The following is a 16262-nucleotide window of genomic DNA, read 5'->3' on the forward strand; positions in this document are numbered from 1 at the left end:
ACACATACTAGGTAACATAAAAACATTTGTTATTTTTTGGTATTGCAAACTCAGAAATAAAAAATACTGTCCTGCAATGTAACTGACAAAGGGAGTATATCAATGAAAATAATAAATTTTTGAAAATATGATGTAACTGGATAAATAAATAAATCTATCTTGGGTTGTCAGGTGTTTTGCCGGATATCACGTCGCACCTGATGAAGGTAACAAGTTATGTTACCGAAATATCGTGCAAGTACGACGCTGGTATCCGGCAGAACACCCACAGCCCAAGATGTCATTAGATCGCCGGGAAAGCCTGAAGAATTACAAAAAAAATCTACTCGCGTAGCAGTAGCTATCCCTCTTTCCTAAACCTCACATGTCCTTTTCATTCTCTCCTTTCCCTTCCTCTTCAACCATTCTGCCAGAAGAAGAAGCCACTCACTCCAAAAGCTTTCAGATTTCAACACCCTTATGTGGGTGAGACCCAAGGATATGTTGTAATGCCAGATCCAACCAACGGAATTCTGAGAAACTGGTGTCTGTTGGATGAATGCAAAGTACACATGTTGTTAAACAGGCACCTGTGTCATGACTGTCATGTTGTAGAGCATGCTCTGCAACACAATATTGTGTGTTGTCAGTATAAATAATCTGCCTGTGCCCAAACTCTCTGCCAGTACCCATTCAACCTAACTCATAATTTGGCTCCTTCCTATGCCAGCCTCTTCATGGGTCACTTAGAGGAGGCTGTCCTGGGACCCATAAGCCTTCAACCCGTGGTTTGTATTAGATACATTGATGACACCTTTGCCACATGAACTCATGGTGAGGCTGACCTGTTAGAATTCTTGGAATCTCTAAATGCATTCTCCTAATTAAATTTCACGAGGTCCTATTCTGGATTGCACATCACTTTCCTTGATGCTGACATCATCCTCATTGAGGCTCAACTACACACATCTGCTCACACTGTACATACTAACAAAAACAGCACTTATATTTTGACATTTGCCATCCTTTCCATGTCAAATGTTCCCTCCCATACAGCCTTGGCAGACAAAGCAAACTTATTTGTTCAGATGCAAACTTTTTTTACAGCAATACACCATCATTATCACGTCAGCCTTCAGTGAATGTAATTACCCCATCAATCTAATTCAACAGTAGATTTCCTGGGCCATCACATCCAATCCTGGTACTGCTGAGTGCACCAATTGTCACTCAGTGTTATCCAGAATGTATTAATCAACTAGTATGACAAGGCTATGACTTTCTAAAATCATGTCCTGATATTAGGTCCATTCTGTCTCAAAATTCGGCCACCACACATAGAACAGCTTTTTGTCACCCTTCCAATCTGCACAGTATCCTTGTCAGATCCTATGCTCCTTGTGCATCCATTTGCCTACCCTATGGCTCCTAACCCTGTGACCGTCCCCACTGGTAATACTTGCCCTAGGCACCCGCCTCCCACCTCCTATACTAGCCCTGTAACTGGCAAAACATGTACTACCCAAGGGGGAAGCCACCTATGAAATGACACGTCATGCACCAGTTGTTATGTTAACACTGTTTTGCCTTTTTACCCCCAAGTTATAGTTAGACTGAATGGGATAGGCAGTGATTATATACTGGTAACACACAATATCCTATTGCACAGCATGCTCTACAACTGGACAGCCATGATCTTGGTGCCTGTTTTGTCACATGTGCCATTTAGATTATTCCCCAAAGATGCCAGTTTCTCAGAACTATGCATGTGGAAAAGTTTGTTACAATATGTCCTTGGTTCTTGCCAGCCACCCAATCTTAATTCACATTAATATCTCACATCACTGCATTTCTTCTCAGTACCTGCTCCTTTCTTCACTCCCTTCTAGTTTTCTATATCTTTTATTTTTTGACCTGTCACCCCCCCCCCCCCCCCCTCAACACATGCAATACGCTTAGATTTCTGCCTTTATTAACTCATGCACACTGTTTAAGGCATAATCTCTGTCTTGCATATTACCCCGTCTTCCATCCACAACCTATCACATTTTCAAATCTCATCCAGTGCAGCTCCCAACAATCAGTCTTTCTTCCTCATCCCATCTGGTATATCTCTCCCAGGGTTCTAGGTGACTCTTTGAACTATCCCCATTTCCTAAACCTCACCAGTACTTTATGTTCAGTCCTCTTCCTCCCCCTTGAAACCTTTTACTAAAAGAAGGAGGAGCCACAGGCTCCATAAGCTTGCAAATTTCAATATCTTTATGTGTGTGTTCTCCTGCTACTGCTTAGTGAGTAGATTTTTTTTCTCTACCCAGTTATATTATATTTTTAAAAATGGATTATTTTCGTTGATACACTTTTTAAAGAGATTTTTGCTCCTTCACCTTGTTCTTTTGATATAAATTTTATAACACTGCACACCATCTATCATGAAGCGGTACTCTTACGCATAGTGTGCATAGAGACTGTGGTGCCCTGCTGTGTGAAAATGAAGTAGCGATGAGTTCATGGGTTGGCAAGTGACAGGCAGTGGAGAACAGAAATGGCTACTCCTAAGTGCACAGCTCAGCAGGTGGCATGCAACTGAAGTGGTCATCCTTCACAACAAAAGAATGGACCCACCCAGCAGTCAAGATGAGGATATATTTCTATGGGGAGGGGGCATGTTACTTTGAACAAGTTCTACAATAATTTTCTATTCTTCAGCTCTCTGAGGTTGTATTTAATACTCTTGTTTCCTACAGCAGTTCATTCTGCAATCATCTCCTTTTCAACTCCTACACATTGTCTCTTAGCACTCTTCTTTCGTTTGTATTTATTTTTTGTTAGGTTAATTTGCAATAACTAATACTCTTAGCTTACTTCAAAGTCTTTAGAATTCTCAACTGAGTGCCAACAATAAGTGCAAGTGTTTATTCAGTTACCTTGCAATAACTAATACTCTTAGCTTACTTCAAAGTCTTTAGAATTCTCAACTGAGTGCCAACAATAAGTGCAAGTGTTTATTCAGTTACCTTAAATGGAGTAACATAAATGCCCTTTATTAATACTGCCTTAGTAGATTATTATTAAAAATTGTGTAAGACAAAAAATACTGTATAATCACTGATTCGTATTACTTGAATCTTTCCACATTCCTTGTTGTTTTGCCTGTAACTTACAGTGTAAATGAATTGATAACCATAGGAAATTACAGTGATAATTAAAATGCAGCAAGGGACAGTTCTTGGTGGTAGAATGAATTTTGTCACAAAATTATTGCACATTACATAAAAACTGCCAAGAAACAGGAATAGCAGCAACAAAAGTATTCCTTGTAAAATCACATTACACATCTCTAATTGTGATTAAGAAGCAGGAAAAAATGCAATATAACACATGATCTGACATTCAGTTTTGTAAACCAAATGTATGCTAAAGAAAACAAAGAAACTTGCATGATATTTACCTCAATATAGTCACAGCTGCACTCTGTGCTTGCTTGTAAAGGACTGTGACATGTTTCAATGTTGAGGGAATCAAACTCTAGATGAATTATACTTGATACATTTGCAAGAATTGTCCAGTGACAATCAAGGAAAGATTCATATTGCCCATTATGATCAATATCCACTGACTGAATTATCTGAGGACTATCTGATACATGAATAATACCTCCACAGCCCTGGGATGGACCTGTAAGAAAAAGAGGCATTAATGGACATAAAGAAAATTACCTGCATTCACAACATACATGTTGGACTCCAGTTCTTTTAATCCATGTTGGGTGCAGATAGAAATACAAACTTAAGCTCAAAACAAGTAGCATCTCTTTCTTTATTCATGAACAGCCACTAACACTGCCAGCATGCGGAGTACTTGCAACATCTGGTAGACTGCATTGTGTTTTCCATATTAAATGATACAATATTCATTTGTTTTCTTCTTTAATGAGCTATGAAACTCATTGCTGCCAAATGAATAAGAGATGCAGAAATGGTGTAGTACATGTGGAAAACATATGAGCATAGGTGGAACATTTCAAAGGAGACTGAACAGCTTCTCACAGTGTACCATAGCAAGCACATCCACAAACCAAACAAGCAAACTGACAATATGATTGCAAAAGTGGAACAAATGATAATGGAAGATAACTGACTAGCTGTAACAGATACACACTCTAAAGCTGGCACTTCCATGGCATTTATGCAAACCATACCACATGAAGAACTTAAAATGTGGAAAATGTGTTCATGGTGGAAAGCTCAATGGTGATTGTTGAATACAAAGCTACATGGTTATATAAGTTTCATGTATTTTTGACATGAGTGAGACTTTCTTTTTATCAGCTGTCACAATGGATGAGGTGTGGATGTCATTTCTCAATCCTGAAACAAATGACAATGAACACAGTGGAAACATACTGACCCATTACCACCAAAAAAATGTTTCGGGTTAACCATAAGTGGGGAGAAAGTGAGATTGGAAGAGTGGAGGCATGATCTTAACTTATTATATTCCACAAGACACTGCAGCAATGGCAGCATCATATGAATTATTTCTGAGGACAAAGCTTCTTCAGTTACACCAAGAAAAATTACTGGGAATGGATGCTTATGTGTTTCCTCACTGAGGCACTCCTCCTCCTTATTGGACAATCCTGATGCAGGAATTTCTTTATAACAGCAACTCTGAAGTGGTACCTTATACTTTTAAGTCCCTGGACTCCACCCCTGGCTTGTATCAACAGTGAAAGACACCATTCATGGCTGTCAGTTTTCCAGTCAGTCTTCTTCTTTTTCTTCTTCTTCCATTTCACACTCTTTGGGGTACACTGGATCAATCATTTCTTTGTGTGTTGTTCGTTTCTTTGGGGCCAGTATTTCTTCATTCTTTCTAATCTTCTTTTCCTCTCTTCTTCTGAGATGAAGGGTTTGGACTTTTGTGTATATTTGTCTTGGAACCTTATGTTTTCACCTTTAGTAATTAATTTAGCTATTTGATTGATAAGTGAATTTTCTGAAATCTTTAATTCTACGAGGTCTTTCTCAGTTTCTTTAAACCAGTTGGGCTTCGTTTTGTGGTTACGGAAAAAGTCAAAGATTTGTTTGGTTAATCTGTTGGAATTTATCCTGAGTAGATGACCTTAAAAATGTATTCTCCTTTTTGGCGTAGTATCTGAAAGTTTTTCGTGGAGAGTTTCATTTTTGATGTATATAATCTTACTGTCTTCAAATTTTTGTCCTATGATTTTTCTTTCCTTTAGCTCAAGTTTCTCCATTCATGTTTAGTGTTTCTGCGGCATACAGTGCTTCTGGCTTAATCACTGACTTGTAATGTGTAATTTTGGACCCCCACGAAAGGGATTTTTTGTTGTATATATTTTTTGTTAGTTGGAAGGACAATTCAAGTTTATTTTTTCTGGATTTCATTGCTATGCTTTCCCCAGCATTCCAACTAATCCATTCTCTGATATATTTGAATTCTTTTACTATTTCAATCTTTTGTTCTTGAACCTTTAGGTATTCACATGAGTGCTTGATGTTTGTCAAGATCTTAGTTTTATCAAAGGCGATGCGAAGACCTATTTTAGCTGCTGGTTTCTTTAGTTCAAGGATCTGCTCCGATGCTTCTTCCATTGTTTTAGCAAATAGGGCCATATCATCTGCAAAAGCAATGCAATTTACTTTAAGGTTCTTCTTTTTGCAACCCTGTCTTATACCACTCTTAATATTTGTGTTCCGTCCTCTGACAACTTTCTCAAGCACACAATTGAACAGCAACAGTGAGAGCCCAACCCATGTTTTTATTTCAAGGGGTTCTGATAATTTGCCCATAAATTTAACTTTTGAAGATGTACTTGTAAGGGTTGCTTTTATAATATTAGTTGTTTTCTTATCCAAACCCATTCCTTCCAGGGCTGATAATAGAGATTCTCTATCAATCGAATCATATGCTTTTTCGAAATAAATGAGGGAGATTACGTATGCCTTTGCCATTGATTTTTGGTATGCCATGATGTTTTTGAGGTTTAGTATTTGTTCCGAACATGATCTACCGTTTCTCAATCCTCCCTGGTATTTCCCGATTTGCGGGTCCAATTACGGCTCTGCCCTGTGCAAAAGGACTTTAGAAAGAATCTTGTATGTTATATCCAGCAGTGATATTCCTCTGAAATTGTTGGGGTGTGTCTTCAAACCTTTCTTGTGGATAGGGTGGATGAGAGCTGTTCTCCATTCTGTGGGGATCTCTTCTTCTTTCCTTATTTTATCGAAAACACACTGAAGGGATGTAATTGCATTTTTGTCAGGTTTTTTCCATAGTTCGGCCACTATTTGGTTTTCTCCAGATGCTTTGTTGTTTTTAAGTTCTGAAATGACCTTCTCTAGTTCTTCAGTCGTCGGTGGTTCTGAATCCAGCTTCTCACGATTACTTGGGATGGATTCAAATTTTCCAAAGATGGGTTCACAATTCAAGAGTTTATCAAAGTAGCCTGCTAGTATTTTGCAATTTTCCATTTTATTGTGAGCGATGGTCCCATTTACATCTCGAAATTGGGGGTGGGTGCTTTGTATCTTGATAACCTTTGTCAGAAAGTTCTGTAAAAACTTTTTGTGTTGTTTTTAGTAAATTCTTCTTCAATTTGGAGAAGAGTTTTGTTTTCATGTGTCGTCTTAATCCTTTTTATATTTTTATCTACCAGTTTTCTATCTCTAATGAAATTCAGTCTGCTTTCTCCTGTTTTCTGTGATTGCCAGTTTTGCCATGCCTGTTTTCTTGTTTCAATGAGGTCATCATATTCCAGCGACCACCAGGCACGTTTTTTACTTTTTACGTTAGGTGCTATCTGTTCGGCTGTAATAATGAGGTTTTCCTTGATATCCTCCCAGCTTTGTGTCTGAAAGGTTTCTGTTGCTTTTGTGAAGTCATCTGATTTTAATATCTTTTCCGTACTGTACTTCCGACCCTTAATTTGTTTCATGTGACGTTTCTTGTTTCGGACGACTTTGAACTTAATTTTAGAAAGGTAGTGGTCTGAATCCAAGTTTTCACCACTGAGTACCCTAACATTCATGATTTCTTTGTGAGAAATCTTCTTGTTTGCCACATGGTCAAGTTGAAATTCCCCAAGGCTAGGATTTGGGGATATTCACGTCTTCTGTCTTGGTGGTATTTTCTTGAAAACTGTGGATTTAAGAATTAAATTGTGTGCTTGGCAAAGTTCCATTACCCTCATGCCATTTCTGTTTGTTCTCTTGTGTGCAGGATACTCTCCAACTATTTTCTTATATCTTTTTTCTTTACCAATCTGTGCATTAAAGTCTCCAAGAAGAATGATGATGTTTTTATCTGGAATTTTCTGAATAATGTCTTCTACATGATTCCAAAAGGCCTCCACTTTTTCTTTGTTTTTCCTTTTATCCTCATTTATAGGGGCATGTGCATTGATAATTGTGTAGATTTTGTTTGTGCTTGTGAATGTAAGACTTGAGAGTCTTTCTGATTGGGAATCAAAGTCGACTATCGAGTTGAAGATTTGTTTGTTGATTATAAAGGCTGTTCCAAGATATGGTACATCTTTCATTACTCTCAGTCCCACTTGCCCTTTGTACATCCTAAAACCTTCGGAACTGAAGGTAACTGTATCCATGTATCGTGTTTCTTGAATGGCTGATGAGTATATTGAGGTTCTTTAGCGTATCTGTTAGAGCTTTAAGTTTTCCGGTTTTCAACAATGAGTTTGCATTGAAAGTTGCTAGGCATGTTGATTGCCTATGTTGAAATTTGGATGAGATTCCAAGACACTCTGACTTGTCTTTGTGCAATGTTGCAGACTCCCCAGAATCTGAATGTCTGCTGACATACTGGCATACGGTGGATTGTCCACCTGGGGTAAAATTCTTAACATCACACACTTCCATGATTGATGAAAGTTATTTTGGGTGTGGCCCAATGGTCACAAAAAAATACAACCAAGATTGTGAGTCCTCGAGGTAGTTCTTACACTCTCTCTGCCGTTGGGATTCTGAACTTCCTCTTCTGCCTTTGCGACTGTTGACCAGGTTTCACCTAGTAATCCTAGGCAGGGGCTCTTACAGGGTGCTATCATCTGGAGCCAGATGGACCCAAGTTTTTTAACGAGGTGTTACTCCTCCTCGTCCAGTCAGTCTAATATGCATCTACGTCGAAATCCATACTCTGCAAACTACTGTGAAGTGCATTAGAGGGGGTACATTGTACCAGTTCTTTGTCTCATCTTGTCCTTCAAATCCCTATGGGAGTGATGATTAGGAGGTTCTAGTATATTCCTAAAATTAAAGTTGGCTCGTGAAAATTTGTAAGTAGGCTTTTCGTGACAGTTTGCATCTACCTTCACGCATCTGCCTGTTCAGTTTCATGAGAATCTCATGAGAATGGATTCAGTTCTAAATTCTGTATCTGAAGATGTTGACAGTAAAACATACCAGGTCACTTATGGAAAATACTGTATAATGGAAGCATAACTGATGAATAAATCACAATTATTTAAAAAAGCTAGTGGGAAGACCTATGGCAGCAACATATTTACTAAGCAGAAAACATACATTTTCTGAAAGATATTCTCCCAGCATTTTGACTCTGATTTAGTCTAAAATAAAATAAGGTACAGTATGGTAAGACAGAGATTTAGGAACCAGGTTTTAAATTGTAAGACATTTCCAGGGGCAGATGTGGACTCTGACCACAATCTATTGGTTATAAACTATAGATTAAAACTGAAGAAACTGCAAAAAGGTGGAAATTTAAGGAGATGGGACCTGGATAAACGGACTAAACCCGAGGTTGTACAGAGTTTCAGGGAGAGCATAAGGGAACAATTGACAGGACTGGGGGAAAGAAATACAGTAGAAGAAGAATGGGTAGCTCTGAGGGATGAAATAGTGAAGGTAGCAGAGGATCAAGTAGGTAAAAAGACGAGGGCTAGTAGAAATCCTTGGGTAACAGAAGAGATACTGAATTTAATTGATAAAAGGAGAAAATACAAAAATGCAGTAAGTGAAGCAGGCATAAAGGAACACAACGTCTCAAAAATGAGATCGACAGGAAGTGCAAAATGGCTAAGCAGGGATGGCTAGAGAACAAATGTAAGGATGTAGAGGCTTATCTCACGAGGGGTAAGATAGATACTGCCTACAGGAAAATTAAAGAGACCTTTGGAGAAAAGAGAACCACTTGCGTGAATATCAAGAGCTCAGATGGAGACCCAGTTCTAAGCAAAGAAGGGAAAGCAGAAAGGTGGAAGGAGTATATAGAAGGTCTATACAGGGGCGATGTTCTTGAGGACAATATTATAGAAATGGAAGAGGAGGTAGATGAAGATGAAATGGGAGATACGATACTGTGTGAAGAGTTTGATAGAGCAGTGAAAGACCTGAGGCGAAACAAGGCCCCGAGAGTAGACAACATTCCATCAGAAGTACTGACGGCCTTGGGAGAGCCAGTCCTGACTAAACTCTACCATCTGGTGAGCAAGATGTATGAGACAGGAGAAATTCCCTCAGACTTCAAGAAGAATATAATAATTCCAATCCTAAAGAAAGCAGGAGCTGACAGATGTGAAAATTACTGAACAATCAGTTTAATAAGTCATGGATGCAAAATACTAACATGAATTCTTTACAGACAAATGGAAAACTGGTAGAAGCCGACCTCAGGGAAGATCAGTTTGGATTCCGTAGAAATATTGGAACACGTGAGGTAATACTGACCCTACGACTTATCTTAGAAGAAAGATTAAGGAAAGGCAAACCCACATTTCTAGCATTTGTAGACTTAGAGAAAATTTTTGACAATGTTAACTGGAATACTCTCTTTCAAATTCTGAAGGTAGCAGGGGTAAAATACAGGGAGCGAAAGGCTATTTACAATTTGTACAGAAACCAGATGGCAGTTATAAGAGTCGAGGGACATGAAAGGGAAGCAGTGGTTGGGAAGGGAGTGAGACAGGGTTGTAGCCTCTCCCCGATGTTATTCAATCTGTATATTGAGCAAGCAGTGAAGGAAACAAAAGAAAAATTCAGAGTAAGTATTAAAATCCATGGAGAAGAAATAAAAACTTTGAGGTTCGCCAATGACATTGTAATTCTGTCAGAGACAGCAAAGGACTCAGAAGAGCAGTTGAACGGAATGGACAGTATCTTGAAAGAAGGATATAAGATGAACATCAACACAAGCAAAACGAGGATAATGGAATGTAGTCGAATTAAATCAGGTGATGCTGAGGGAATTAGATTAGGAAATGAGACACTTAAAGTAGTAAAGGAGTTTTGCTTTTTGGGGCGCAAAATAACTGATGATGGTCGAAGTAGAGAGGATATAAAATGTAGACTGGCAACGGCAAGGAAGCGTTTCTGAAGTAGAGAACTTTGTTAACATCGAGTATTGATTTAAGTGTCAGGAAGTCGTTTCTGAAAGTATTTGTATAGAGTGTAGCCATGTATGGAAGTGAAACATGGACGATAAACAGTTTGGACAAGATGAGAATAGAAGCTTTCGAAATGTGGTGCTACAGAAGAATGCTGAAGATTAGATGGGTAGATCACATAACTAATGAGGAAGTATTGAATAGGATTGGGGAGAAGAGAAGTTTGTGGCCCAACTTGACTAGAAGAAAGGATCGGTTGGTAGGACATGTTTTGAGGCATCAAGGGATCACAAATTTAGCATTGGAGGGCAGCGTGGAGGGTAAAAATCGTAAAGGGAGACCAAGAGATGAATACACTAAGCAGATTCAGAAGGATGTAGGTTGCAGTAGGTACTGGGAGATGAAGAAGCTTGCACAGGATAGAGTAGAATGGAGAGCTGCATCAAACCAGTCTCTGGACTGAAGACCACAACAACAACAACAACAACAGTATAATATAAACAGATTGCTGGATAATGTGTGGGATTAAAGTCTATTGTACCAGAAAGAGAAACTGCTTTGTAATTTAGAGGCCAAGTTGTAATAATGAGTTAAGACCCATAACCACAATATTGTAAAATTGTTCAGTTTGGCATGAAGAAAGGAAAATAGTTGCACTAGAGAGAATAAAGCACTTAAATATTAAAGCATGGTAACTAAACAACAAACAAATAAAAAGAATGAGGTGAATTAAATCAGCTTATCAGATAAAAATTGTGCAGAAATGACAATATGTTGTAATCTGGCCATCAATTTCAGTGATTATGGCAGTAAACATTACACTTGGTAATAAATTATCAAGATGCATTACATTTACTCTGGCAGACTCAGTTTACAAACCTGCCACACCACAGTTTCAAATACAGCCTCTACGGAGATTAGATAAATCATTACATCTTTAACAAGTCGTAATTCTGGCTATTATTGTTCTTTTAGGAGAGCATTAAAATCTTGTTTTCATTTACAAAATTGGCCTTGTGCTATTATTAATTAATTCATTTACTGTGTACAGTATATTCTATCTATAAAGATTATCTTGAAGGGTCAACAACAAACCATTACACCTAAATAATTCTTTTGTGTAAATATTGAAATGGTAACAAAAGAAAACAGCAGTTGCTTAGCATAAAAAAAGAAAGCACTGGCTTTTTAAAAAGTAGTATGTTTCTTGTTAATTTTACTGTTTTAAATTTGGCTTTAGTAAGAACAAACTGTACATTGTAGTGTAATGTTAATGTATTGTAATGTACTTTTAACAACTGTTTCATTTTGTTAATGTATCCTATGACCATCATCTTTGAAGATTTCCTTCCTTTACAGACTCTACAGAAAATGGTGAATGAATTACCAAATGAATCAATGAATAACAGCAAAATGGGTGCTATATTTGGTAAGTACAGACAAAAAATTGATGAAGCTACAATTTGAAGGGCCTTCAGAAATATAACGAACTGCAGTCAAAGTGTGGCCTTATTGATACACTTTGAATGCAAAACTGCAATCAAGACAATGAGTTCACGTAGGTAAAAACTGCATCAATAAAGCAACAACACTTTTGTCAGCACATAAGGTTATTTGGGTCTCGTGGACTCCATTGTAATTATTTCCTTTTGAAAAAGAGCAAAACAATGACAGCTTTTTATTATGAAACATTATGGCATTATTGTTTTTCTTTTTCTTCTTAGAGAGTTGAGACAAAGACAACTAGTCTACCACATAAATAAATGCTCTTGTCATGTGCCTGGCTCCAGATTGATAATTGTGATGGCACAAGTGCAGCAACTGAACTTTCAAATAGTTCCTTCACCCCCTATTCATCAGATCTGGTATTGTCTGATTTCTTTTTCTCTTTATTAATTTCAAATGATGGCTTAAACGAAAGAAACGATTGAGGCATCAAAAGTATGAACAATTTATTTTCTGAAATGAAAGAATTTTAACTCTTCCTGGGATAAAGGTAGATGGACAAATTTATAAAATTACAAAAATGTTGCTTAGGTACTATTTTTTACCAAGCTTAATACATGCTCATAATAATACCCTTGCTACACAAAAACCATGATTCAAGTAAAAACCATGATTCAAGTACACATTAATTAATAATGATTTTTTTCTGTCTAGTTATTAATGCATCTTCTGTGCATGAATTTATTCCATATGCTGACAAAGCATACAATGTTATTTTGATGATAACTACTTACCATACATGAAGATTACTTCGGCAGTAAAATTAGATGGTGGCTGGAATGAGTATGTGAGGAAGCTGACTGCCATTGAGTTATTGGTGGATGAAATAACAGGGAGAGCATCTGTGAGGTTGGAACAGAAAAGCCCCAGACGCTTTCCAGTGTCTGTGGCATTACCATCATAGACTTCCAACCTAAGATCCAACAGGACAAACCAACAGTAATTTAAGGAACATATTACAGTGTGCTGAGCTAAAATTTTATCATTACATACCATAAAAAAAGTTTGTCAATAAACATGTAACCACTATAAACATTTTGAATTCTCCTCTCTTTTCATGACAAATTTTGAAACGTGCTTTCCAAAAAGATTAGTTAAAATCAACACATCTAGCCATAGACACACAAATTCTTGGATCACATCTGGCGTCAAAAACTCTTCCAAGACTATGAAAAGACTGTTTAGAAATGAAAACCAATACTGACCCTAATTTCAAAAAACATGTTAGTAACTACAAAAAGGTATATAGAAGGGTAATTAATATAGTGAAAGTATTAAGTAACGATAGACTAATAACGAAGTCAGACAATAAATCAAGGACCACATGGGAAATTGTTAAAAGAGAAATAGGAAAAAGCTCCAAAGAACAGGATATTGTGCTTAAATCTAGTGATAACACTGAAATAAAGAAGGAAGTCTTGCCCAATTACATTAACAATTACTTTCTAAGTGTACCTGATTAATTAAGCAAGAGCTTCATAAATTAAGCAAGAGCTTTACCAAAGAAGAGAAAAGTTTTGGATATACCGTATCACAGGATGCAGTTTCTGTGATAGAAATAAAATATATGAATTAATTAAGGGATTACTGCAACTTTGGTAATACATATTCTTCAACATGAAGTAAAAGCCGATTTTATAAATGCAAAGCTCAAGTTAAACAGAAACAAAATTTATGTATAATGTTGGAGACATGTTTGTTACAAGATGATGTTTTTCATTATAAATCCATTTATTATGTAAAGACAATAATATAGCTTATTCAAGAACATTCATGTTGACTAAATATTTCAGAACTCTGAAGGCAGTCATGTTACCGTTTTCATATTATTTTTTGACATATAAACATATGACCAGTTTTAATCAATTTTTCTCTGATATTCACATATGTAAAGAGTGTCAGTTTATTTTAATTTGTGATGTCAAGATATGAGGACAGTGATAAAATTTTGAAGTTCAAATCAAAAAGTGTGTTTTAGATCTTTCCTCATGAAACCAGATCCCGCTATTTCGCAATATTAATTATCCAGGCAGGAGATCTGCAGTTAGACACCCCAGACTTGTGGAGGACAAACTTAGACAGATGAGTATTATGCAGACAATTTAAAAGTGAATACCAGGCATTCAATTAAAAATTTACGTGACTTACACTTATTTCAAGTTCTGTCACTTGAAGTACGATTTATACTTCCTTTGTCAGAAAAGTTCCAGGATAGGTTTTTTTAAGAATAGAAAATTGCACTTACCAAGTAATGATCCTAGCACCTAATAAAGTAGTCCCCTTGGCTATTTATACAAAATTGCAAACATTTGTGGAAGTCTTGGAAGCAAGCAGGGAAATTTTCAATTGTGATACTTGTAAGCTCATTTGTCACAGGCTGTTAGATGTCTGTGATGTCTTGGTGAAGCTTTTCTTTCAGTTGCCTTCTCACTTGTGCCAACAAGAAAAAATTGCAAGGCGAAAAGTCAGGTGGATATGATGGATTTGCAATGGCAATAACACAATGTCTGGCCAGATACACGGTAACAGATAAAGCAGTATGGGGTCTTGCATTGTCAGGCAGAAGGAACCAGTCTTGAGAATGCCACAAATCAGGATGAGAAAGTCAAATAGCTTGTAGCAAATATTTGAAGACTTTGATCTAAAGAGTTTGTGCACTCACCATATAATGGAAAGACTGAAGTCACAGGAAGGCACAACAACAAAACTGTTGGAAAGTTAGCTTTTGGCCAACAAGGCCTTTGTCAAAAGTACACAATATACACATACTCACGTAAACATAACTCACTCACACATGACCACAGTCTCTGGCAGCTAGAGCCAGACCTGATCTGCACCACAAAAACAACTGCACTTATTTGTACTCAGGTTAAGGGAATCTGAACAATGGATTACAAGGTTTTTTTTTGTTTAGGGAGAATACATGGACAAAAAATACACTGAGGTGACAAAAGTCATGCGATAGTGAGCTTTCAGTTTTTTATGGCTACTTAATCACTTCAGAATTTATATCACATTCTGGTGTACAGATTGGTAAAAGCATGAACTGTAGAAAACAGTTTTTTTCTTATGTTCAACTTATTTTTATTTCAGCTCATGTTTCAACATCCAAACCTATTTCCTAGTGTTAATGTTTCAGAACAATGAGAGATTCCTAAAAGATTGGCTTGGTACCCAAAATCTAGTTCATGCGAAATAAAAATCTGTGAAATATTGGCAAAGAAGTATATTTCCTAGTGTAATAATGACAATGTTCCCCCAAGAATAAAAATTAAACCAAAGAAGATAAACTATAGTCTACTTTTGCCATATTCACATGCTAATATAAATTGCAATGAATTGCTTCTAAGTATACTAGACCACCATATTTACCTCACATCCTCAGTTCTTGCATGTACTGCAGAAACACTTAAAAACCAACATTTCCATATAATCTGCTATATCTGTGCAATAATGCAAAATATATACATAGTTATGACTCTGAAACTTCCTGGCAGATTAAAACTGTGTGCCGACCCGAGACTTGAATTCGGGACCTTTGCCTTCCGCTGGCAAGTGCTCTACCAGTTATGACTCTCTATCAAAACTAGTTCCATTAAAAGTCAATACTATGAGGTGCATATAGTAACTAATGCAACACGTTTTTTTATGGAAGCAGGTTGGTTTCATTCAAGATTCCAATACACCATATTATTACACACTCTTTTGGCTACAAAACCCTATTTTTCAACATAATCTCTGTTCAATGCAATAGCCTTATGCCACCTTACTGGGACTGTCTGTTTGCCATTGTGGTACCATTCTACTGGTCGAAATTGGAGGCACCATCTTGCTGTGTGAATAACATCCCCATAATCCACATAATACTTCCCATGTAATGCATCTTTCATTGGAGCAAACACACGGAAGTCAGAAGATGGAAGATTTGGGCTGTAGAGTGGATGATGAACAAGAGTCCAATGACATTTCGTGAGCTCCTCTTGGGTGTGCAGAATTCAGTAGCAATGTGTTTGATTGTGAGTCATCTATCCCATCTATCTGCACGTTCCAGCATTGCAGGAGTCACAGCTGCATGCAGCTGTCTGGCATGCGCGGGAGATCGGACAGGTTTGTACGTCCTTATTGTGATGATGACAGATTACTCACCAAATGACTTACTGTGCTTTTATTCACTTTCAGGTCTCCTTAGACATACTGCAAGCACCTGTGAATATCTGCAACACTCTGGTTTTCCGCCAAAAGGAAATCAATGACAGCTCTCTGCTTGGAACGTATCTCCATTATGGACACCATTTTGAAGGCTACTTATAGCACTAACAATGATCAGAACTTCATTAAACTTCACAGGGGCTAACGTTGGAATATTCCATGATGTCCCACAACAAATTCT

General features: G+C 37.3%; 1 protein-coding gene across 1 annotated transcript in view; it reads right to left on the bottom strand.

Annotated features, from left to right (window-relative positions):
• Window positions 1-16262, bottom strand: part of LOC126202937 (cubilin-like) — a 771281-nt gene that overhangs the window by 79023 nt on the left and 675996 nt on the right. Inside the window, exons 59-60 of the mRNA XM_049937033.1 lie at window positions 12607-12785; window positions 3431-3657 (exon numbers count right to left, since the gene is read on the bottom strand). Of these exons, the coding sequence (XP_049792990.1) occupies window positions 3431-3657; window positions 12607-12785 (406 nt within the window). The remainder of the gene's footprint in view (window positions 1-3430; window positions 3658-12606; window positions 12786-16262) is intronic.

Source organism: Schistocerca nitens, chromosome 9 (assembly GCF_023898315.1).
Source record: "Schistocerca nitens isolate TAMUIC-IGC-003100 chromosome 9, iqSchNite1.1, whole genome shotgun sequence".
Lineage (NCBI taxonomy): Eukaryota > Metazoa > Arthropoda > Insecta > Orthoptera > Acrididae > Schistocerca > Schistocerca nitens.